The sequence below is a fragment of the Ictalurus furcatus genome, chromosome 10 (genome assembly GCF_023375685.1).
Source record: "Ictalurus furcatus strain D&B chromosome 10, Billie_1.0, whole genome shotgun sequence".
Taxonomy (NCBI): domain Eukaryota; kingdom Metazoa; phylum Chordata; class Actinopteri; order Siluriformes; family Ictaluridae; genus Ictalurus; species Ictalurus furcatus.
In genome coordinates this window covers 28403508-28428507 of record NC_071264.1, presented here as the reverse complement: position 1 = coordinate 28428507, position 25000 = coordinate 28403508, and the positions used below count along the sequence as shown (strand labels likewise).

The window sequence follows — 25000 nt, the reverse complement described above, 5'->3', positions numbered from 1 at the left end:
GTGAAACTTCACACTGGACTTCAAGCAACTTGGATTCTGTTCCTCTCCACTCTTCCTCCAGACTCTGGAACCTTGATTTCCAAATGAAATGCAACATTTACTTTCATCTTCCCCGTGATTGTGCTTGTGTACTGAACCAGACTGAGAGATTAAAGCCTCAGCAAACCTTTGAGGGTGTTTTGAATTAATGAGCTGATTAGAGCTCTTCTCAGGTCGACATTTCTGTATCATAAATTCTTTATTCGAATATTTAGATTTTTGATTCCCATGAGCCGTAAGCATCGAGATTCAAACAAAAAAAAGGCTTGAAATATTTCATGAATCTAGAATATATGAAAAGTTCCACTTTTTAAAATTAAATTATGGGGAAAAATTCACTTTTCCACAACATTAAAAAATTTTTTTAGATGCACCTGTGTTGAACGAAATGGAGAATCATGTATCACTTTTGACACTTTTTTTTTTACAATAAACATTGCAAAATTGTTAAAAAAAAAAAAAAAAAAAGACAAAGGCTTTCATTTGAGTCATCCTCGTAAATACCTATACATAGTGTAATTAAATGTAGCAAGTTCATTAGCAAGCTAGCTAGCGTTACGTCAACTGCTTTATTGTGTCACATTGATATTTTTTTATACCGCAGCGCTGTTGAATTCTCCAATCTGATTGGTCGGGAGATGTTTATTCATTTTCTGGTTTTCTTGTTTTGCACATACTCCACAAGTGGATACAAATGGATAAAAATTCTTTCATAAAATAAATAAATAAATAAATAAAAATAATTATTGTTCATTTAGTAAGCGGAATCAAACACTCGCTGTTGTGTTGTTAAAGAAAAAAAGAATCAACTTCAAGCTGGTAAAAGTAACTCGGCTTCAACACTCCGCCGATCGCTGATTATTTTCTAATAACAGCACGCCTCCAAGTGTTTTATTCCCTAGTTGTTCCTTGCAGCATGGACTGCTTTTACAAGACGCAAGAGTACGCCGTATAGGATTATATCGCATTTAGAAAACGAGCAAACAACTAGCTCTGGTACATCTCCTCTCAGTTTCTTGTCAGATTAAAATTTTGTTGTTTTTTTTTAAATGTAATACTTTTCCCAACATACAGTGAGGGAAAAAAGTATTTGATCCCCTGCTGATTTTGTATGTTTACCCACTGACAAAGAAATGATCAGTCTATAACTTTAATGGTAGATTTATTTGAACAGTGAGAGACAGAATAACAACAAAAAAATCCAGAAAAACGCACATCAAAAATGTTATAAATTGATTTGCATTTTAATGAGGGAAATAAGTATTTGACCCCTCTGCAAAACATGACTTAGTACTTGGTTTAAAAACCCTTGTTGGCAATCACAGAGGTCAGACGTTTCTTGTAGTTGGCCACCAGGTTTGCACACATCTCAGGAGGGATTTTGTCCCACCCCTCTTTGCAGATCTTCTCCAAATCATTAAGGTTTCGAGGCTGACGTTTGGCAACTCGAACCTTCAGCTCTCTCCACAGATTTTCTATGGGATTAAGGTCTGGAGACTGCCTAGGTCACTCCAGGACCTTAATGTGCTTCTTCTTGAGCCACTCCTTTGTTGCCTTGGCCATGTGTTTTGGGTCATTGTCATGCTGGAATATCCATCCACGACCCATTTTCAATGCCCTGTCTGAGGGAAGGAGGTTTTCACCCAAGATTTGACGGTACATGTCCCCGTCCATCGTCCCTTTGATGCGGTGAAGTTGTCCTGTCCCCTTAGCAGAAAAAAAACCCCAAAGCATAATGTTTCCACCTCCATGTTTGACGGTGGGGATGGTGTTCCAGGGGTCATAGGCAGCATTCCTCCTCCTCCAAACACGGCGAGTGGAGTTGATGCCAAAGAGCTCCATTTTGGTCTCATCTGACCTCAACGCTTTCACCCAGTTGTCCTCAGAATCATTCAGATGTTCATTGGCAAACTTCAGACGGGCATGTATATGTGTTTTCTTGAGCAGCGGACCTTGCGCGCGCTGCAGGATTTCAGTCCTTCACGGCGTAGTGTGTTACCAATTGTTTTCTTGGTGACTATGGTCCCAGCTGCCTTGAGATCATTGACAAGATCCTCCCGTGTAGTTCTGGGCTGATTCCTCACTGTTCTCATGATCAATGCAACTCCACGAGGTGAGATCTTGCATGGAGCCCCAGGCTGAGGGAGATTGACAGTTCTTTTGTGCTTCTTCCATTTGCGAATAATCGCACCAACTGTTGTCCCCTTCTCACCAAGCTGCTTGGCAATGGTCTTGTAGCCCATTTCAGACTTGTGTAGGTCTACAGTCTTGTCCCTGACATCCTTGGAGAGCTCTTTGGTCTTGGCCATGGTGGAGAGTTTGGAATATGACTGATTGATTGCTTCTGTGGACAGGTGTCTTTTATACAGGTAACAAACTGATATTAGGAGCACTCCCTTTAAGAGTGTGCTCCTAATCTCAGCTCGTTACCTGTATAAAAGACACCTGGGAGCCAGAAATCTTTCTGATTGAGAGGGGGTCAAATACTTTTTTCCCTCATTAAAATGCAAATTAATTTATAAAATTTTTGACATGCGTTTTTCTGGATTTTTTTGTTGTTATTCTGTCTCTCACTGTTCAAATACAACTACCATTAAAATTATAGACTGATCATTTCTTTGTCAGTGGGCAAACGTAGAAAATCAGCAGGGGATCAAATACTTTTTTCCCTCACTGTACATTTTTTTAAATTATACAGAAAACTGTTTGTATGTCAGAAAGCAATACGTTAAATAACAGACCAAATAACAAATAAAATAAATACAAGTGCAACAGATTCTCCAAGATTCGATATTTTGTCACAGTAAATATTTATTGTTATTTAGTTTATTACTGTTGACTGCTCTACATTGTATTTTTTATGTAGAAATGTTTAATTTGATTATTTTTCAAGCCATCATTGCTTTACAGCTTTTTTTGTATATATATATATATATATATATATATATATATATATATACACACACATACAGTATATATGCCACTTCGTTTGGCTTCTCAAACCTCACTCGGAGAAAATCGGTTCATTCATGACGCACATCAATGCAGCGTCTCTCACTGACCTTGTTTCCTCCAGAAGCTTGCTGCATCTCTTTGAACGTAGCGTAGAACTCGCCGATGAAGTCATGCTTCCCTCTCGAGTCATAATCCCACACCAGGCACTGCGGGGTCAACAACCAGTGCGATTATCTCACATCTCATTCACTTTTTACGAATCGTTACTTGTTTCGTCTCGTTCACTTAGGCACCTTTAACTTCCTGTCCTCGTCACAGCTGCACAGGGAAATGAGGGAGACTTTGAACGGCTGCCACACAGGGTTCAGGTTGTTCTTGATCACCTGTGACGAGTATAAAAAAAAAAAAAACACTGAACACGGGAACGACAGGAAGAATAGCGAATCGCTCTTTAGTGAAGCAACGCCACTCACTTCTGTTCTGTGTACAAGCTGCTCTGTGCTGTCATCGTTCACACGATAAATCTCCAAGAACGGATCGGACTTGCTGAAGAGGTCCTACAGACGCACACATCAACGAGGCTTCGGTTAGGATAGAAGTGAGCGGCGAAAAAATAAAGTCTAATTCGATTTAAAAAGTAAGATTGGAAAAAAAAAAAAAAAAAGTCAAATAAAGTAGTAGAATAGTATATAATAAAAAAAATAATAACACGTAAACAAATTTAAAATATATATTTTACATAAAATACACATGCATATAAATGCACAAATAAATAATCAAATAAAACCAAAAATCAAATACAAATGGGTCAGATATCCCACACACACACACACACACTTCGGTTACGATAGAACCGAGAGGTGTAAATGAAATAAAATCTAAATTAAACAAAAAATAATCTGATAGAATTGCACAATAAGTAATCGCTCTTCAGGTGAGGCCTCGTGCAGCGGGAAATTGAGTCGAATCTTATTCTCCGTGGTTCACTTCCTGGTGCGCTGCCAGTGTTTTCTCTCACAGCTGTGACCAATCAAATCAGGAAAACAATCATTTGACATGTATCTTTGAGTCACGGCTTGGTTAGTCGCCAGCCGAGGGCAACGGATCGTGCAGGGCACGGAGGACAGCCGTTAATGCCCCCCATTTCTCACCACATTAAGCCAGACAGAGAATCAGGACTGGATTGGGTTGTCAAGGTAACAGGTCTGAATGAGAGCCGAGCGATTTGGACGAGTTTTAATCTTCCATTATTTGTAAACTCCTTCATTCTGTGTAGAATCCTGTGCACAATGAAGTATTTCCTTTCCAGACAGCATTCCCAGTAGAACCCCTGGTGTTTCTGTTTAAGAGATATTCTGGTTGATAAAAGCTTCCACGTACAACACTTGTAGGTAGGTTGAACCATTAACTATCCCAACTGCTTTCTTCTGATTTGTTTGCTATTTCAGAAGGTCATATTAGATAACAGACTTCTTCAATGATATTACATGAGAACATGAATCCTAATCCTTTTTTTTTTTTTTTTTTTAATCGGGCTTATTCCCTTGCTTCAACCCTTGAATCAAGCCTGAGTAGAAGGTTAAGAAGATCGATCTTCCATCCATCCATTTTCCATACCATTTATCCTAGACAAGGTTACGGAGGAGCCTGGAGCCCATCCTAGGTATAGCGGGGCACAACCTGGACCAGATGCCAACCCATCGCAGGGCGCAATCGCACACTACGGACAATTTGGAACTTCCAGTCAGCATGTCCTTGGACTGGGGGACGAAACCGGAGTCCCTGGAGGAAACCCCCAAAGCAGGTGGAGAACATGAAAGCGCCGAACCCCGGAGGTACTTGGCAAACGTGCTACCCACTAAGCCGTCGTGCTCCCCAAGATAAAAATGACCAAGACTGTGTTTTACAGCCTTTAAGATATACTGACCGGCCTCTTTAATAGGAACATCTGTACACCTGCTCATTCATGTAATTATCCAATCAGCCAATTATGTGTCAGCAGTGCATGCAGGTATAGATCAAGAGTTTAATATTCATGTCATAAAACAGGATGGGGAAACAGTGTCTTTTGTTTTGTTTTGATATCTATCTATGTACGCTCTGATACGTGTCTCGTATCCGTCCCGTCTTGTCATTGGTTTATTGCCCTAGTGTGTCATTAGTGTGTCACCTTCTGATTAGTTTGCTACTTAACCCCGTCTGTTTCTTTGTCCGGTTGTGAAGTCATTAAGTTATTAAATCTGAGCCCCCCCCCCCCCCCCCCCCCCCACTTCCTTGTTTCAATGTTTTCCTAATACCGAGTTCACTTTGGTTCTGGATTGGTTTCCCGGTCTCCTGATCTGTAACCTGCGCGATCTACAATTACACATAATCCTATAGAATATCCGAGATTATCTACATATAGGTGTTTTGACCCATGCCTGGAATAATGCTGACTATGATATTAATGTTGGCCTGCAGTCAATAAAATAAACATTGATGTCTCGTGATTATGTCCCTGTATCTTCACGTCCACCCTGCACATTACGTAGATTATATAGAATGGTGCCAGAAAAACAAAAAACATCCAGTGAACATCAGGTCTGTGAGGTCAGAGGAGAACGGCCTGAGTCGTTCAAGCTGACAGAAACCCAAATAAAGACTCTTTCTAACCGTGGTGAGCAGAAAAGCATCCCAGAATGAACAAACCGTGAGGCTACGGCAGAACAGAAGACCGCATCGGGTTCCACTCCTCTCAGCCAAGAACAGGAATAGAAGAGTTTCCCAGACATTTAAGATAATACTGCATACTTTATTCCAGCCTTACCTTCAACATGAGGTCATGTGATTTATCGTTCTTAGCATATAGAGTTAACACTAGATATCTAATGGCATCATTAACGGAGAATTCTGTTCGACTTCATGTTTTTCTTCTCGACTTTTAACGCATAATGCTTCCGGCATGTTCTCAAAAACACATTATTTTAATTATGCCAAAGTGGTTTCTAAGGTGCGAAGAGGTTTTTGCGCAGTCAAGCCTCCAGAGAAGAACCGCTGTGAAATGTAGATCAGATGCACGGGCTTCAGAACAACACTCATTGATCACGTTAGGGAAGCGACCGTCGTGCGTCCTTTCCGTTGTAGTCGTAGCAGTGAAGTGAGAGTAATGAGTTACTCAGAGTCATCTGAATAGACAGATCCTGTCGAAAGATTGCAGCTCAGTCATTACTCTGTCTAGACATTTGGCAATCGTTATCCTCTGTCCCTGATGCACAAAGCTATTTGCATGGTTTCGTGTTTCTTCTGACTTGCATTACACTACAGAATTACACTGTAGGTGTGAGCCATTCACGGCTAAACTCAGTCATCTCGGTCATCAGGGATACATTTAGCCGATTCATTGCTGGCGCGTAACATCGCTGACTAAACGGCATTGTGATCAGAAATGCTAAACATTTATAAATCACTCTTAATGAACAAGGAAGTGATGCAATAAAGACACAAAGCCTCAGGAGAAGCACCGGCTCAGCAAGAGCAGAGAAACTGCGTTAAGCACTGCACTAGCTGTATGATAAGCCGAGATGGAAAGGCCTTCGGTAATTTAAGCATCTTTTTTCATACTTGTATAATTAAAATGTCATATTTGTACTCGTACTCAATTACGTTTCAATTACGTTACCTGAAGTACCTGGAGGAAACCCCTGAAGCACGGGGAGAAGAACATGCAAACTCCACGCACACAGGGTGGACCAGGATCCCTAGGGTTGCGGGGAACCTCGAGCCTATCCCAGGGAACTCAATACGGGTGGACACCCCATCGCTGGGCACAATCACACACACATTCACATACTACGGACAATTTAGAGATGCCAATCAGCCTACAGCGCATGTCTTTGGTCTTTTCCGGGGGGGTTACCTCGCACCCTGTATGTGCGAGGTAAACGTGTTAATCAGTATCTCAGAGCATGAGTTCTTCTACGGCGCTCATCTAAAAGCCACCAATAGCAGGACAGCAGAAGATGACTCCAAACTCAAGGGACAGCTACAAACTGTATACGCTAGTGGCAAAAGGTGCGTGTTAATGGGGAAAAAAATATCCTTATTAATGGACCTCAGGTGCTTGATCATTCTAACTGCTGATAAAGTATGCAGAAAATCATTTTGTTTAATCGCAAAGTTTTGCATCAGACAGTGATAGGTATTAGGATTATTTTGTTATAACGGCAGTCTGGAGTGTGTTATTCCACTTATACCACAATGATTTGCCGATGTTTAATTTATTAATGAACGACACATCATGTATTTGAACCCTTTACTGCGTGGTGCTGCCATATGGCAGCCTTTAATTTATCTCCAATTTTTTTGATAGGCAATAATACAAAACTACTATTTTCCTATGTATCTGGAAAAAAGGCGGCTTTAAGTTTGACATAACAAAAAAAAAAAAACGCCGTGTCACATGACCAGGAAGTGCTGTGCTGTTTGCACTTCCTTTCCTGCAATCACATGGCACTTTGAAGGTCATCCTCGGAGGGCTCTCAAAATGTGATTCAATTTTCAATATTTATGCAAAACTACTTTTTTTAAAGGAAAAAAACAAATGGAACACTATCTGAGATAGGTTAATATTCATCTTTTTGCCATTTAAATAAGTGTATATATTTTGAGTATTCTGTTAAATGGTCAGATGTAATTGTTGCCATATGGCAACAAGATGCAATAGTGGAACTGTAGTAAGTGCATTCATGAACTGAAAGTAGCCACCTCTAATAGTATATTTACATTATTTTCACATTCAAAGTAAGTATAAAAAAACGGTTGTAATTTCAGGCATTTTGCAATTGCACCTTATTTGCTATATTTTATGTGTCAAGAGAAAGAATTAAGATTTCAAGAGAAAAAATATAAAAGATACTTCACCCAAAAGATGTTTGGATCGGAATTTTATATGCATTTTGAGTGAATAAATCCATCCACGTGCTTTTTACAACTGTGATTCCTTTCTAGAAGATATAACGTTTACGAAAAAATGCAGTAATTGGAATTGTAATCTCCCTGTTGCCATACGGCAACAATTTTTTTTTTTAATTGTATGTGCCGTTACTATAGAAATGATAATGTATTCAGAGCGTTAATATACGTAAACATATCGTTCCTGTTAAAGCTGGAACTACTGTCCAAGTCATGCTGTTATACAGATAATAACCTTTTGAAAAAGAAATGTAATTACGTTTGAAAATAAGGCGAGTAGAAAGTAGAGATTGAAAAAAAAAAATGTAGTGTAAGTAAAAGAGTAAAAGTCAAACGTATGAGATGAAAGTCAAGTATAGATACTTTAGGGGGAAACAAACAGACTTAAGTACAGTAAAGTAACTGGACTTTTTTACTTCCCACCTCTTCTCTGCTGTATTTTTACTTGATTGGGTTTTTAAAATAAGAGCCGTTTTTCTGATTTTTCTGATTTTTTCTGATTTTTTTCCCACCCCCGTCAGCTGTGACGGTAAGCCCCGCCTACCTTTAGCGTCATTAAAACTCTCCGTGAGTATATTGGAGCACATATGGCAAAGATCAAAGTCTATGAATATGCAGTGAGGATTCCTCATCAAATAACCATCATTAGTCTTTCAGATTAAAGGTTCCAGAAAAATTCCAAGACTTCAGTATTCCGAAGGAAATAAATTAATAATGTACATCATAAATCAGCTTCACATCTGCATGAACTCATGAATATGTAATGTCATGTCACACAGCATATCCACGTCTCCACAGGGTCTGAAATACTGTGCTGCCTCCAGCAGGGAACCGGGCTGTGACAAGCTCAGCTTGATGAGATGGAGACCTGCTGGTGAGACTAAGCGGATCTAGATTCACAGAAGTTTAAGAGCGGGCACCAGTCCACGTCGGGAGGAGAATTCTCTGCCTGAAGGTGCATTTAATCTGAGCCACTATTCAAAGCAGTCGAGCAGCGTGAGCGTGCATATTTCACACACCATCTCCAAATGCTATCTCTTGACTAGAGCTGTCCTTCTGGAGCTCAAGCTGATCAATGATCTCGCACGGATATCAACATGTTGTCGCCATGCATCATTTGAGATTCACGCAAAACAAACAAATGTCCGCTCCTTATCGCGCCATGCAAGCAGAGCCTCGGGGAAATCAAGAGTTAGACGCGAAAAACAGCCAGAAAGAGTATGGGAAAGGGAAAAGAGCTAGGAAAATAGGAGAGAGAGCAGGAAGCGGAGCGACGGCCCGAGAGCCGAGACAGATGGGAGGCAGAGGTTTGTGTACACGGCGACAGCACCGCGGGGATGAACAGATCCCCGCAGAACTGCTCGGCTACGTGGGCTAATGTGTAGGAGAAGCTGTTTGCACACAGAGAAGAAGGCCGAAAACCCCCTGCCGCTCGCCCCCCCTGTCGCCCGCCTGCCTGTCACTCTGCCGAGCCACCCCCCAACCCCCACCCACAGAAACTCCAGCTCCAGTTCCAGCTGTGACCGCAGGGGTTCAACTGAACAGAACAGAAGAACAAAGCAAAATACTAGGCAATATTCAGTACAAAAATGATTCGTTGTGTATCTTATTTGAATCTATGAGGTAGAATTGTAACGTTTAATTATCAGTAATTTAATGAAGAAAGTTAATACTTTCAGTTATTCAAGTGATTTACGTTTTATTTAGAGATGCACCGATGTATCGGCCGATAAAGGCTATTTTTCACGCTGAAACAATGACTATCAGGGCCGATAATCTCCTGTCAATCAAAAGAGGGCGGGAAAATACATCGATTTCATCCTGTGTGTAAAGAAGATGTCTCTTGTGTGGAATGAGGACAAAACTGCAGTTTGTCATCTCTGTAATCTCTGCACTGATAAAAAATTTGACACCGGACGCTGCAGCAGTATATAGTATATAGCACAGAAAAATATATTTGTCGAGTTGTATATTTCATATCCAGATAATGTTAATATATAAAAAAGTTGATATTATATATGACCAGTTTGATGTTTAATGATGAAGTAGAAATGCTTGTGTTTGTGGAGAGTGAACGGGAGACTAACAGGAGGGGTTTTTACAATCCAGTCAATGTTAATACGAATGAATAACATTCAACAAGTTAATAATCTTACTTTAATCTTCAGAATCGAGTTCATGTGTTCATGTTCATTAGAGTAATGTGTGTTCTGTTGATGAGAACAGTTACCGTCAAACAACGTGTTGAAATGGAGAGAATAAAGTTTTTATTTGCATTTCTTTCAGAATTGTGGAATTCATTATTATTCATTTATAAGGAGGTATAAAAGGCAGGACTATCGGTATCGGTATCGGCCGATATCGCTCCGAATAATCGCGTATCGGTATCGGCTGAGAAATTTAGTATCGGTGCGTCTCTAGTTTTATTTAACAACTATTACTCTAGTTCTAACGGTGGATCAGCATCACCTTTACGAAAAGAATTAAAGGGGTGATATTTTTAAAGGTATTGAAAAATGCAGATTGGTGGGAAAAAAAAGGATTAATATCTTTCTTACCTTATCATCCAACTTCTTGGCACAGAACGAGAGCTCGACATATCCATTGTTGCCAGAAATTTCCTCAGCATGAATCTAAGGGAAATAGAAAAGCAATTAATGATATTTTTTGTTGTTCTTGTTTGTCCATATCTGTAGAATAGATACAGAATTTTTCAGATGGAAACGGTAGAATCGTTGTGGCACGACTAAGCTGCATTCATTGTCCCTTTAAGAGCACAAATACGGCTCAGATACAAATATGTTCATTCGTTCATTGTGTTCCCAAATGCAGAAATGCATACTCTGAAAAGATCAAATGCATGCAAAGGAAAATGTTCATATGAGTCAATGATCTAAAGAGTGGGATTTTAGTGCTGCCTGTAAAATGGGTTTTAATCATGAGAGTCTAAGCAAGAAATGTAAATATTTTACCACATACAAAATATGACAACACTGTACAATCATACTATAAATCAGATGGAATTAGTAAGGAATGAACAACACACCATACATTTTTATCCATTTATAGTTACATTTAATGACGTGGAACGTCTGCGAAACAAGTTAGTGCCTGCTACCTCTTACGTTATAGCAGCTATAAACAGTCCTGCCCTCCTCCAGGCTCTCTTTCTTATCTCTTGAAGTTAAAAAGACCAAAAACGCAACATGTCATGTTACCGAGAAAGCAGAAACCGCAAACCCCTCAAGCTTAAAAACACTGGTGTGGAAAACTTATAAAGTGCTGGCACTGGAGACTCCTTCCGTAAACGTGTATATAAACACCTCCTCACAGAAAACGATTATACGTTTCTCTTTTTGTGGCGCGTCCACCATACAAGTCCCCGTGAATGAGCTGTCGATATATAAACCGGTGATTTCGGCTGCACGACTGTCAGAACGCCTTCTGACCAATCACAACTGAGAATTCAACTGAGAATGTGGTATAAATTAGCAGCAAAACTTGACTTTAGGATGAATTTTAAACCGCGGTCTGAATCAGTGTTACTGGGTGTTACTCGTAGCAAAATGAAATGTTTTTTTTTAATTATTTAAATAAAGATTTTAGGAAAGAAGCAAGGACGTCAATGACTAAGGAAAATAAATGAGTGAAAATCCAGCAGATATTCGAAGGAACAGCTTCATCGAGTCAGACTTGAAATTCTTCACTGTCACCACTTCACAGTTCCTGTTTGTTCAGGGGAAGTTCTTGACAGTTTTGGAGTTTGGAAAGGTTAGTGCTTAGCACGTTTGCCTCGCACCTCCAGCGGTTGGAGGTTCGAACTGCGCTTCCGCCCTGTGTGTGTGGTTTTTGCATGATCTCCGCGTGCTTCGAGGGTTTCCTCTGGGTACTCCGGTCTCCTCCCTCAGTCCGACATGCCTTATAGGCTGATCGGCATTTCCAAATTGTCCAAAGTGTGTGAATGGGTGTGTGATTGTGCCCAGCGATGGGTTGGCACCCTGTCCAGGGTGTCCCCCACCTCGTGCCCCGAGTTCACTGGGATAGGCTTCAGGCTCCCCGTAACCCTGTGTAGGATAAGCGGTACGGAAATGGATTGATGGGTGGAAATAAAGAACGGAGATTTAAACCTATTAAACAATTTGGTCAGCAGTAACAAATCTACAACCAGTGTGAAATTTACCCCACAGAGCCCAGACGTCATTATTGTTTAATAAAAAGTCGTAGCTGAACTGCCGAGCAATAGAGCCGTGCGTAATCATCCTACGAACAGGAAATGAGGAAAAACTAGTTTTTCAAGCTTTCTGATAATGCATGTTGTACATGGTATGTCAGAAATTGTTGTTTACGCTAGGTGATAGTTGTTGTTTTTTCAGTAAAATTAACAAGTCTACCAGGTCTTATTAGGTTAGTATTTAAGCCAGAACCATTAATTAGCTTCTAGTCTGGAAAAAAAATGAATCTGTGGTAACAGCCAATCATATATAATCAGCCCATTTTACGACATTTTTACTCACTGCAACTGCAGCTTCAGCCATAATAAAGATCATAATAAAGACAGAATCAGGTTTATAAAACAGCAGCTGGTATAGATTTACATTTAGATTTATTCGTTTAGCGGACGCTTTTATCCCAAGCGACTTACCAATGAGGAAATACAGGCAAGTTTAGATTTGCTTCAAAAAGTTTGCATGTTTTTTGTTTTTGTTTTTTTTTCCAAAGGAAAAAAGCAAAACAAACCTCTATATTACATGATTTTAGGCAGTAAGATAAGCGTGCTATCTATTAGGAGCGATCGATAAATCATTGTCAAGTCATAATGGGAGTCATAACACAAGCAGGCAACAACAAACAAGGGGAAAAAAAAACATAACCAAAGACAAAATCACAGGCAAGAGTCCAAACCAGGAAGTAACTAGCAAGCAGGAAGGACAGGAAACAAAAGCTTGGAATGGCACGAAAATATCGACGAGTCTCCCGTGAGAACAGAAGAAGCCACATAAAGGCTTCAATAGACAAATGCTGACGTGACTTCAAGGGAGAACTTTCAGGGAACATAGCAATCACAAGACAGGAGGCGGAGACAAGACACGAATCCAAACAATACGTACATGACGATGTAAACAAAGACGCGCATGGAGAATGACAACAAAGCAAGAACAGTACACGGCAAGAAGTGACAAACGAAATGTGAGTGAATGCTGCAACCGCACAGCGGCAATAAACGGCAAGAATATTTTGAAAAGACGTTATGCCACGACATCGTGATCTCTGATCCCGATGTGAACAAGGCGGGGTGTGACTCTGGACGGAAATAACAAGAAGAAACGGATATGATAGAGACCGGAGGCAGTTAAAAAGTTAACAGTTAAAGACTCTTCAATCGTGCTCAGAAAGGTCATCGTTACAGTTGTAGCTATTGTCAATGTTTTGTTACTACTAATATCTTAAAATTGTCTACGTGACTGTTTTATTCTTTTTTTTTTTCTAGTGAAGAAACATCTGTGAAACCTAGCAAACTGGGTATAAAATACATTTCTTCACATCGCAGTGCTGATTCAGGTCAGATTCGTTTTCTGGCGTCTCGGATCACTCCCGAGTTTACATTAACACGCTCGTTTCTAATGCGTTATCATTTCTATAACGGTAACGGCTCATTCAGAGAGACAGGAAGTTTTCGGACATCTTCAGGACAAAGGAGTTGACAATCAATAACCGATGATTACAATCCTAATAGTGATTATTTTCCTATTACAACATGTCACGAAGCACTTCTTCTTCTTCTTCTTCCCCCTCTTCTTCTTCTTCTTCATTTTGTCCTAACAACACTGTTGTTATGTTCCTCGTGTTGGAGGGAAAAATCTACTTCTATAGAATTTTGCACACGCTGTTCTACCACTGGCTGAAAGCTTTCAAGCTGAACACACAGCGAGATAATTGGAGTAATGTACCTGCTCTAGGTGAGCACTCAGGAACATCCATTGAAATCTATTAACACCGTAATGGAGGGCCTCGGGGAGAAAAAAAACACACCTCTGCTGGTAATGTTTTATTTTAGATGCCGTTTTGGTCCGACGGATACTGTTTGCTCTGTTGTTTTTTTTTTTTTCCCAGCCTCCTCTTCATCTTCATCTTTTTCTCTCGATAACTCACTGAACACCCACTGATTGTTTGGTTTTTATAATCTATTTGTGTGAATGAATGCATAAAAATGAGCACGTTATAGTAGCGTAAGGCACAGAAGCGGTTCTGATACAACAGAAACAGTGACACAGAAGATAGGTCAATGCTTGATAATAAATATTGCATGTCCTGGATGCCGGTGATGGCAAAAAAATAAAATAAAAATATTATATTGTGCTAACAAAATGTCAACAGAACAACGGAGAATTATTATGGGAAAAGGACATGTTCCGAGATTTTTTTCAATTCAGCTTTATACCATGGAACAATCAAATTCTTGCTTCTGATTGGTCAGAAGGTGCTGATTGATTTCCTTTAACAGCAGCTCTGACAGTAGCGCAGCTGCATGTTACAGGTTTATATCAATGTGATTGTTTTAATGCATTATTCACAGGGTCTTGTCCTAACAGGTTTAAAACCGTGTGTAATTGTTGAAATGGTGGCGTTTTCTGAAAAGAGGTGTTTATTTGGCACGGAAGGAGTCTCCAATGTCAGTGCTCTGTAATACTTTCAGGACAGTTTGTCTTATTAACTACAAGATAGAGAAAAATGACTGCTAGCTGCTATAACGTAAGTGAAAACTGGAAACATGGACATTCCACACCATTAAATGCAACCCTAAACGGATAAAAAGTACAAAGTGTTGTTCTTCAGCCCTGCTGGAGAATAAAATAGAAACCATCACAGAAATTCTAATGGTTTCCATTATAAATACCATTACAAATCATCAGCCTACCATTAAAACCTTTACCTTTATTGGTCCTTACTGGTATACTCTAGACACAACATGCCACCAATAAAAGGCAACAAATCACCAGTAGAGACCCACAGGGACCATGACAGTTTCCATTAAAACCAATAAAATTCCCCTGCTGAAAAAAACCCAATAGAAACCATCACGGAAATTCGAATGGTTTCCACTAACAAACCATCAGCTTACCATTAAAACCATTACCTTTAGTGGTCCTTATCAGTATCCACTAGACACAACATGCCACCAATACAAGGCAACAAATTACCAGTAGAGACGCATAGGGACCATTACAGTTTCCATTAAAGCCAATACAATTCCCCTGCTGAAAAAAACCCAATAGAAACCATCACGGAAATTCGAATGGTTTCCACTACAAATACCATTACAAACCATCAGCTTACCATTAAAACCATTACCTTTAGTGGTCCTTATCAGTATCCACTAGACACAACATGCCACCAATACGAGGCAACAAATTACCAGTAGAGACGCATAGGGACCATTACAGTTTCCATTAAAACCAATACAATTCCCCTGCTGAAAAAAACCCAATAGAAACCATCACATAAATTCGAATGGTTTCCACAACAAATACCATTACAAACCATCAGCTGACCATTAAAACCATTACCTTTAGTGGTCCTTATCAGTATCCACTAGACACAACATGCCACCAATACAAGGCAACAAATTACCAGTAAAGAAGCATAGGGACCATTACAGTTTCCATTAAAACCAATACAATTCCCCTGCTGAAAAAAACCCCCAATAGAAACCATCACAGAAATTCTAAATATCACTACAAACCATCAGCTAACCATTAAATCCATTACCATTACCTTTATTGGTCTTTACTGGTATCCACTAGACACAACATGCCACCAATTCAAGGCAACAAATTACTAGTAGACCTTCACATTACAGTTTCCATTAAAACCAATACAATTCCCATTATAATCCTTAAAACCATTACAAACTCTATAAGGGTTTCTATTGTTTTTTTCAGCAGGGAGTCAATAAAAGTATGACGTGGCGTTCTTTAATAAATAAAATTGTTAGCATTGGCAAAGTGATATGGTATAATAGGAACAATCTCACTTCAGGGTGTGTTGTTATAGGAAATTAATCAACTTCATAATGGAAACCGTAACTCTACTTCATGGGGTTGGGTTGTCTCACACCACCTAGTCGTTGATTACTTTTCTATAGCAAGTGTTTTATTCTTTACTTAGCATATTAATGACAAGGAAAATGAGATTTTAACATTCAGCAAATTTTGTTACAGTAACAAAAGCATTCAGATCACCAACACTCAACAGAGTGTATCATGATTTTGATATATCACAATCATATCACCCAGCCCCTGGTATATATTCTGTACCAGAACCGATCGATTTAAAGCAGAACTCACCGTAATGTTAGACTTTCCGGCGTATTTTCCGTATTTCAGTAGCAGTGGTTTTACCATCTTTTTCTGAGCCACAATCTGTTGAAGAAATTGAAAAATAACTTCTCGTTGTTGGATTTCCACTGAGCTAAAAGAAGAAATAAAAATATTTACACACAGGTGTCTCACCTGACCGAGCGTGCACTCCATCCCACCCAGGAAGTCATCATCGCGAGTGCCGATGCTGTGGGTCCCGTGAATGTCGTAGACCTCGAAGCGTAGCTTCTGCACCTCCTCAAAGTAGTAGTCCAACATTAGGACCTTTGCAAACACTGGGTTCAGGTTGCTCTTGATCACCTCGGTGCGATCCAGCTAAATAAGGAACAACACAAGAGCACAAACACAGTTTACCGAAGAACTGCTTTTTCACAGTATTTAAACATACCGTTTAGATCCAAGATTGCTATAAATGCTGTATAATATGCTTCTCGTACCTAGTCCTCCCTAGATCTTTAAACCTATGGAATAAGCTAGTTATTTTAAAATAAACATAAATCCTGAGGCATGTTGCACTCCTTTCTTGGTACACTCTATGCAAAACGATGTCAAATATCAGTGACTTAATCTAAAAATAAAAATAAAGAAGAAGGAAAGAACTGCTAAAAAAAAAAGTGAAACATTTACCCCTTGAAGGACTCTAATCATTTCATTTTAAACCATTAAAAATAATCTACGTACAATAATGAATGTTTTAATCCAAGAAGAATTATCCCAGGTACATGGCTATTCCTCTAGAATCATTAAAAATGCCAGGATCCACATAGTATGAATCACTAAGTTCAGCTAGCATAATTAGCCTGTTCGTCAGCTAGCTTTCGTTTTGCTAAGAACAAGCCAACAAAACAGTGGAGTCTTCATTTGGAAAAAAAAAAATACAACTTCACAGATTTAGCAGTAGACCATAATACTGTTTATTTCTCAAATCTCTTGGGTCAAAAGATACTAAATATTCTTATGTAACAGCAGCTTTGACAAGAGTGCAATTGCTAATCATTAATGTTAGGTAATATAGTTAGCTAGCTTGTTAGTCAGCTAGCTCACGTTTGTCACTGGTCGGCACGAGTGGGATTTCAGTGTCAGAGTCTGTTTTCACATTTCATTTCTCAGTCATTTATAGCATCAAGAACTCTTTCTCTGAGGTCCTCAGAAATCTTGCTGCAGCGGATTCATCGTTTGAACAAAAATTGCCACTGAAATTTGTGTGCGACTTTCAGACCAACATCTTTGTATGCATTGTTGTTGTTTTGTTTTTTTTTAAACTGAATAATGCCACTTTTGGCCTTTTCCCATTTTACTTCCAAATTAAATGAGAACCAATGGCAGGTAGAAACTAATCGAAGAAACGTCGGACCCCGCGTGCCATAGGTTTGGTCTGAGGAAGTATCGACTAATTTGCGTAGAATTCTGAAAATCTCCATTCAGATGTCACTTTTGTTAGCTGTTGCTTTGTGAAATCACTTGCTACTGTGAACACAGGGTTAAAAGTTTTGCAAGAATGAAATTTTATCCCACTGCATACATGAATATTGATGAACTGATCCCAGTGCTCTTAAGCTTCGCCAATATTTGTCAGGGTCTGCACTTTGGATTGTGTATCTTCCTGCATCTGGCTTGTTGGTTTTGCTGAATATTTAACTACCAGAGATGATTTGATTTGTAGCGCGCAACAATCCAGCATATTCCCATGAGCTATGTAAAATAAGTGAATAAATAAATGAATAGCACGTAAATGTGGCACGGCATATGTAGAGCACGCAGAATTCGGTGCCAGTGTCCTGATAAATGCCTGTGGTAGGACGCGTGCATGACATAGCGGAGAGAACAAAAAGACAGCGATAAAAAGAGAGGTAGAGAATGTAAGGAGGGAATGTATAAAGAGGGAGATGTGAGTTGGTCACAGAAAATGAGATGTGAGTGGGTTTCGCTCCCACTTGATTTTAGCAGCCACTATTGATTTGCATGACAATGGCACTTCCCTGTTGAGAGGGACTGGAAAAGCTAAGAGTAGGACGCCTAATGGTTTATATCCTCTGCATACATCCTAAAACCCAGTGCCTGAACTCGCCCACAAGCAAAAGAATTGAACTGCACTCTTAGCATCGCTGCCGGCACTCCAGCCCAGATTACATGAATAAAGATCGCCTGACTTGTTCGACTCAGAGCCGTAATCTGTTTATTACACACTATACTGCCAAAAGTTTCTGGACACCTGACCATCACACTAGTGTTAATTCAGTTCACGAAAACTATGACGGAAAATGTTAGTCGACGCCCTTTTTTTTTTCCTTTCCATGACTAAGACAAGACGATGACGAGACGACACGACACGACACCGACGTCATTAAACACTACCTGTGACAACACGGACATGCGATATCGTCGACGGAAAAAGACGAGACTAAAACCGTCATGTTTTAAAAATTTCAACTTTAGTGAAATCCCTCTTTGTTTCCTTCAACCGAAAAGAGAAGACAAAATATAATAGACTGCCCCTGAAACAGCCTACGCACACGAGTCCCGCACATAAGCGTAGCAGGGATATTAACACGAGTGGTTGCGCAATGTTGACTTTCCTGATAATAAAGCCATAATTCATAATACAGGCTGCAGCCAACGGGAACGCGTCGCTATCAGTGATGAAAGTCAAAAAAAAGAGAGAGAAGAGTAGAGAGAGAAAGGGAGAGAATTTGGACCACCTGGTATAAAAGCTAGGAGTGAGAGGGCAGAGGGTCGTGATACGGAAGATAAGAATGAATGTTTGTTTTGTGACGTACATAATTCATGAATGTTGACCTTTCGCGTGCCTGTCTTCATACTCGTCGGAGATTGAGTCGAAGCAGATGCAATAGCAGGTACAGGATGCAGTTTATTAGAAAAACCAAGCAGACAATCCAAAGGGTAATGCAGAATCGAATATCAAAAACAGGCAAAGGGTCAGGCGATGAACAAACAATCTGAACTGGGCAAGGCAAAAACTCACAAACACACTGGACAGAAAAGGGGTCAAAAACAGTACAATCAAACACGATATATAAGGCTCGGTAACGGCAGAACACTAAGTAACTGAGTGTATACGTCACAAAGCGTATACTGACTGAAAGTCCTATTATACTGTGTGTGTGTGTGTGTGTGTGTGAGACCCTGATTGAACCCTGTATGCTCTGTTAAAAGCTAGGTGATTGCGAGCGGGGACGCATGTCTGTGTTCTGGGTATTGGAGTCCATGACGGCCATATTTGTAGTCCGCTGTGCTTGCTTGGAAGTTGATTCGGTGACAGGATGTGACATGGCAATACTCAAGAAAACATACTGCTTGTAGGAGACATGAAATAAGTGTAATGTTATTATATATTATAAAGGTATGTATATGTTCATATTTATATTATATTTACACATATTTATGGCTAAAAATGTCAACAGTTTTCAATGACTAAACTACTTAACGGTTTTCTTTGACCAGGATGAGACTAAAATGCCAGACTTTTAGTCAACTAAATCTTTACAAAAAAATTTTTATGATATGAATATGATTTTTTTTTTTAAAAAGACGTCAAGGACAATTGACGTAAGACTAAGACTACGACTAAATAGCTGACAAAATTAACACTACATCACACCTATATGTGGTTCTTCCCCAAACTGTTGCCACAATGATGGAAGCACAAAATTGTACAGAACGCCTTTGTATGCTGTAGCGTTACAATTTCCCTTCACTGCAACTAAAAGGTCCAAACCTGTTCCTGCATGAGTTTGCTATGAAGACATGGTGTGTTAAGGTTGGAGCGGAAGAACTCGAGTGTCCTGCCCCTGACCTCAACCCCGCTGAACACCTTTGGGATGAACTGGAACCCCGACTGCACCCCAGACCTCCTCACCCGACATCAGTACCTGATCTCACTAACGCTCGTATGGCTGAATGAACACAAATCCCCACAGCCACGCCCCAAAATCTAGTGGAAGGCCTTCCCAGAAGAGTGGAGCTTGTTATAACAGCAAATGGAGGACTAAAACAGGAATGGTTGGATCTTCATGAAGCATACGAAGGTATGAGGTTCCTGGGTGGGGGTTGCCGGGGGGCGGGGGGGGGAATAGCTGCCGGGCTAAACCCTGCTCAGCTTCAGTGGAAAACCAGGCGTGACTGCAGGGAGATGTGGTTTCTAATGTTCTCTGGAACATGAGAGAGTTTATGGGCGATGTAATGGGTGAACTATGATTTGATTTCAATTAAACTTACATAAGATGGCTGCTACATGTATCTTGCGGTCATTGTGCATGTCCTCATAAAAAAGAGCTAAGTATCCACATGGTGCAATACGAACATAAATAGTGGAGGCAGTGTTACACCATGTGTCAGTGTATGTCAACTAACTAAACAAACTAGCATTGTGTCACAAATTGTATACTTACGTACAGCGCCCTCCACTGATATCGGCACCCTTGGTAAATATGAGCAAAGACGGCTGTGACCAATTGTCTTTATTGTTTAAACTATTGATCTTTTGTTTAAAAAAAGTTCCCAAAAAATACTCTCCTCTCATGGATATCAAACAATTGCAAACACAACACAAGTTTACCAAAAAAAAAAAATCTTTGTCAAACATAGGTTTGCAAGAATTATTGGCACCCCTATGAATTCATATGAGTAAAATATATCTGAAGTATACTCCCATTGATATTTCTTCCTTTTTTTTTTTTTTTAGTACACCTGGGCGACTAGGAACAGGAACTTGTTCAACCATGACTTCCTGTTTCACAGGGGTATAAATATGATGTCACACAGGCCAAATTCCCTTAGTCAGCACTTTTTTTTTTTAGTGTTTAAATATTAAAAAACACCTCACTTAGCCTTCAACCAAACCAAAGCCCTATTTTGCGTACCGGTCTTCTGGATTTTCTAGATTATTAAATAATGTAGAGCTCATGACAACAATCGTGACAATGGTGGAACGTTTTAAGAGACGCAGAGCTTGTCAATCAGTGCATGAAATCACTAAACGTTGTACATTTTGACTTGAAATCAAGACGGATAGGGACATTTTGGCTCTGGGAAGTTAGTGGACTTTTAATCCTCCTCAAAAACATAAGATGTGTGAGTCACTCTCGTGTCAATCACAGAGACACTAGACAATCGTGGCATCTGTTAGCTTATTCTGTTAGCTTACATCTGTTAGGGCAGATAGCGCTTTTATAAAAGTGTTTTACGGTGCCCGGTGTTGGGCTGGTTTCGTGTGTCTTGGAAGAAGCACGTGGTGCAGTGGAGGCTTGACGGTTAAGGCTCCGGGTTACCGGCCGAAAGGTCGGGGTTCAAGCCCCAGCACTGACAAGCTGCCACTGTCGGGCCCTTGAGCAACGCCCATAACCTGTATCCTGGCTGACCCTGTACTCTGACCCCAGCTTCCTAACATGCTGGGATATGCGAAGAAAAGAATTTCACCGTGCTGTAATGTATACGTGACTAACAAAGACTCATCATCATTAACTTGTTAACCTTATTGTTAAAAGCTTAGCTTGGAACTGAAATGAATAAAGTTCCTTATGCATTAGAATGAAATCTACCCTAAGACAAAGCTAGTCATGTCATTTATTTCGGGTCTGACCATTTCATCCATTTTAACATTCTGTGCTATTCATCAGCCGCCATGTAATAAAGCTGTACAGTCTCTTAATAATTGCTTCATTCAGTCTGACTCCACCACAGCAAGGAGGTCTAATTTAATGTATTGTTATCTGACACTTTCAATGTCACAGCAGTGTGTACTAAGACTGACTCACACTACAGTGAATCATGTGTTCAAAAGAAGACACGATGGCTCATAGTTTAACACGTAGACCTGGAGCTGAGCAGATGCAACAACTGACGGCGTAATTACGGCCTTGGGTTTACACAAGGAACTACCCGTCACGCTGAGCGAGGTAGTGGTGTGACATATAAGACGCCTACGTTGATGTACACTGGAATTCCGGCTTCTTTGTTCGACTTATATACAGTACAGCAGCTAAGCTCAATCCTGCACAGCCTATGAATATCCAGAATCCCACATCCAACATCCACATGTGCTCGATAACATTTCTCAATGAACATTTTCTCAATCGGAAGAAAATGTTCTAGCATTTTAGAGTCTGCTTGCCCCTAATGGTGAAAAAGAGAATCTTGAAATCCAAATTGGTGTTTCAGAGATTTTTTTGTATCTGTCCGTTGGTGTTATAGACACCAATATGATAACGTATCTAGAAATACCGCCCCAGGGTCATGTCTTGCTGTACAGAAACCGCTTGTTAGCAACAAACGTGGTTCGTCTGAGTGTTGTTTTTTTTTTTTTTGCTGTGCGTCTTCCCGGATTATTCCCTTTTCCAAGTATCTCTTGGTTGGGAATGAGTAGTCGGAGTTTACTTGTTTGGAAGAGGGTGGAGTTCGTGTGACTTTAGCAGCTGTGCAGGAACGTTTAACCAACTTGGGGTAGAATGTCGCCAACTTACGCCAACTCGCCACTTTTTTTATTACTTTATTTTTCTATTATTCCGATTCTCCTGGTGACGACCCTGCGGCTCTCCCTCACCTCGAACATGTCTGGCATGTCATATATCGGGAAACTCTGGACTCCCGTTCCCATCAGTCACTGCACTGCACTACATGTCACATGACCACCTGCACCTGATTCACGTTTGGTAATGAGCACACTTGTGTATATATAGCCATTGTCTGCACTGTTTCTCTGTCTTTCGCTTGTCTTAGACCACCGTGTTCCGTGTTAGCATGTTTATTGATCTTGTTAGTTTATGTTTAGTTTTTGCCACAGTTTATGCCAAGTTACCTTAGTGTCTTTGTTTTGTTGTTTGTTTGTTAATTAGACTTTTGAATATCTGCGATTGCAGATCCTTGAAACGTGACATGGCATAACTACAGAAAAACTTGCCATCCTGACGTCTAGGATGTCATGCTCATTGAAGTCACCAGACTTTCTCTCCACAGCTGAAAAAAGCCTCTTCACTTTTCTCCATATTTAGCTACTGTCAAATTTGTATCTTGAACGCTATTGGCTGTTGGCTGTAAATCAGTCAAACACGCAGTCACGCTGATTTCCTGTTCCATAAGGAAATCTGTCAACAGACGGAATCAAATCACGGCTCTCGAGCCATTTCGTGGGGATTTTTTAAAAATGTTTTGTTCGGACCGGACCGCAGTGCCGGAGCTTCTCGGACATTTTGACAGCTTGTATCTGGTCACAAACTGAACTGATCAGGGTTATGTCCGTTTCGCAACGACACATGGCTTGGTCGAAGCGTGACATTCACTGTATGAGGAAATCACACTTAGCTGGTGAGATTTTAGATGTCTTTAGGTAGACCAGAATTCAGCCACAGCAGCATCTGACGATGTGTCTGGTTTCCCAGATGCCGCACAATCCGTCTTTTGGATGAGACGTTAAAACGAGGTCCTGACTCTCTGTGATCGTTAAAAATCCCAGGACACTTCTCGTAAAAAAGAGTAGGGCTATAACCCCGGTGTCCTGGCGAAATTCCCCCATTGGCCCTTCTCTATCATGGCCCCCTAATAATCTCCATCTCTGAATTGGCTACATCACTCACTCCTTTCACCAATAACTGGTCTGTGTTGGGCGTTCTCGCGCACCATGGCTGCCGTCACATCATCCAGGCGGATGCCACACACGCTAGTGGTGGTCGAGGAGATTTCCCTCATACGATATAAAGCGCTTTGAGTTCCTAGAAAAGCGCTACATAAATCTAAGGAATTATTATTATTATTATTATTAATTTCATTGGTAATGAAATGTATGTATCGACAGAAATAAGTGTCCATAAGATTCTGCATAGACTGGACAGCTATAGAATGAAATGATTTCCATTTGATCTCTCCGTACAAGTATAAACAGATACTGTAGCGTGGGCGAAGAACACAAAGACAACACATGCTCTTGTCCTTCCAGTAAAGTAAGCAGTTAAAAAAACAAATGCAAATGATAAAGACCCTGTTGATGCTCTGAGTCCTGTTTCTTATGGCGGTTTTTATTTTCAGGAGCGGTACAAATAATAAAGCAGTAGGGAAGACATGAGAAAAAGCACTACGCGGGTTTGAAGATTTCGTCCGACATCATTCCTCTAAAAAAATATAACACTGTATACCTCGTTAGCATACAGGATTGTTCTCATACGCCTGCAAGATATCAGATATCAGATACTACTTCTACTTTTTAATACCCAACGTTCCTCGAGACGTTCCTGTTTTTTTTCCGCAGAGATAATGACGATACCACACTGACGCCCTGATCTGACGAGTACTAATTGGCATGGGCATTCCGATAAATGATGAATTCTGATAAAAGGCTCATGAAGAATGATTTTGTGCACGATTTTGCGAAAGAAACGATATTTAAATGAGTTTTTTGCGTGAGCTGATTGTTGTCAATGCCCGTGGTGAGTACTGATCTCAGAGAGACTCCTGGAAGCGTGACGCTTTAAAAAAAAAAAACCAAAAAAACCAAACTGAAACTCGTGTATAACAGCAACGAGAATCTGTTTGAAATATGATATGAACGTGTGGAGAAAGAAATACGTGGAGGCTCGAGCGTCTATCGTGTTAATGAAGTCATCATTTTTCAGCCACAAATAAAATCATTTCTTCTACTGTAGGAAAGACTCGGGTCAGTTCACCTCCAC

General features: G+C 40.2%; 1 protein-coding gene across 1 annotated transcript in view; it reads right to left on the bottom strand.

The window, feature by feature from the left end:
* cpne7 (copine VII) overlaps window positions 1-25000 on the bottom strand; it is a 58994-nt gene that overhangs the window by 31382 nt on the left and 2612 nt on the right. Inside the window, exons 2-7 of the mRNA XM_053634574.1 lie at window positions 16455-16637; window positions 16290-16364; window positions 10503-10577; window positions 3468-3551; window positions 3288-3377; window positions 3102-3200 (exon numbers count right to left, since the gene is read on the bottom strand). Of these exons, the coding sequence (XP_053490549.1) occupies window positions 3102-3200; window positions 3288-3377; window positions 3468-3551; window positions 10503-10577; window positions 16290-16364; window positions 16455-16637 (606 nt within the window). The remainder of the gene's footprint in view (window positions 1-3101; window positions 3201-3287; window positions 3378-3467; window positions 3552-10502; window positions 10578-16289; window positions 16365-16454; window positions 16638-25000) is intronic.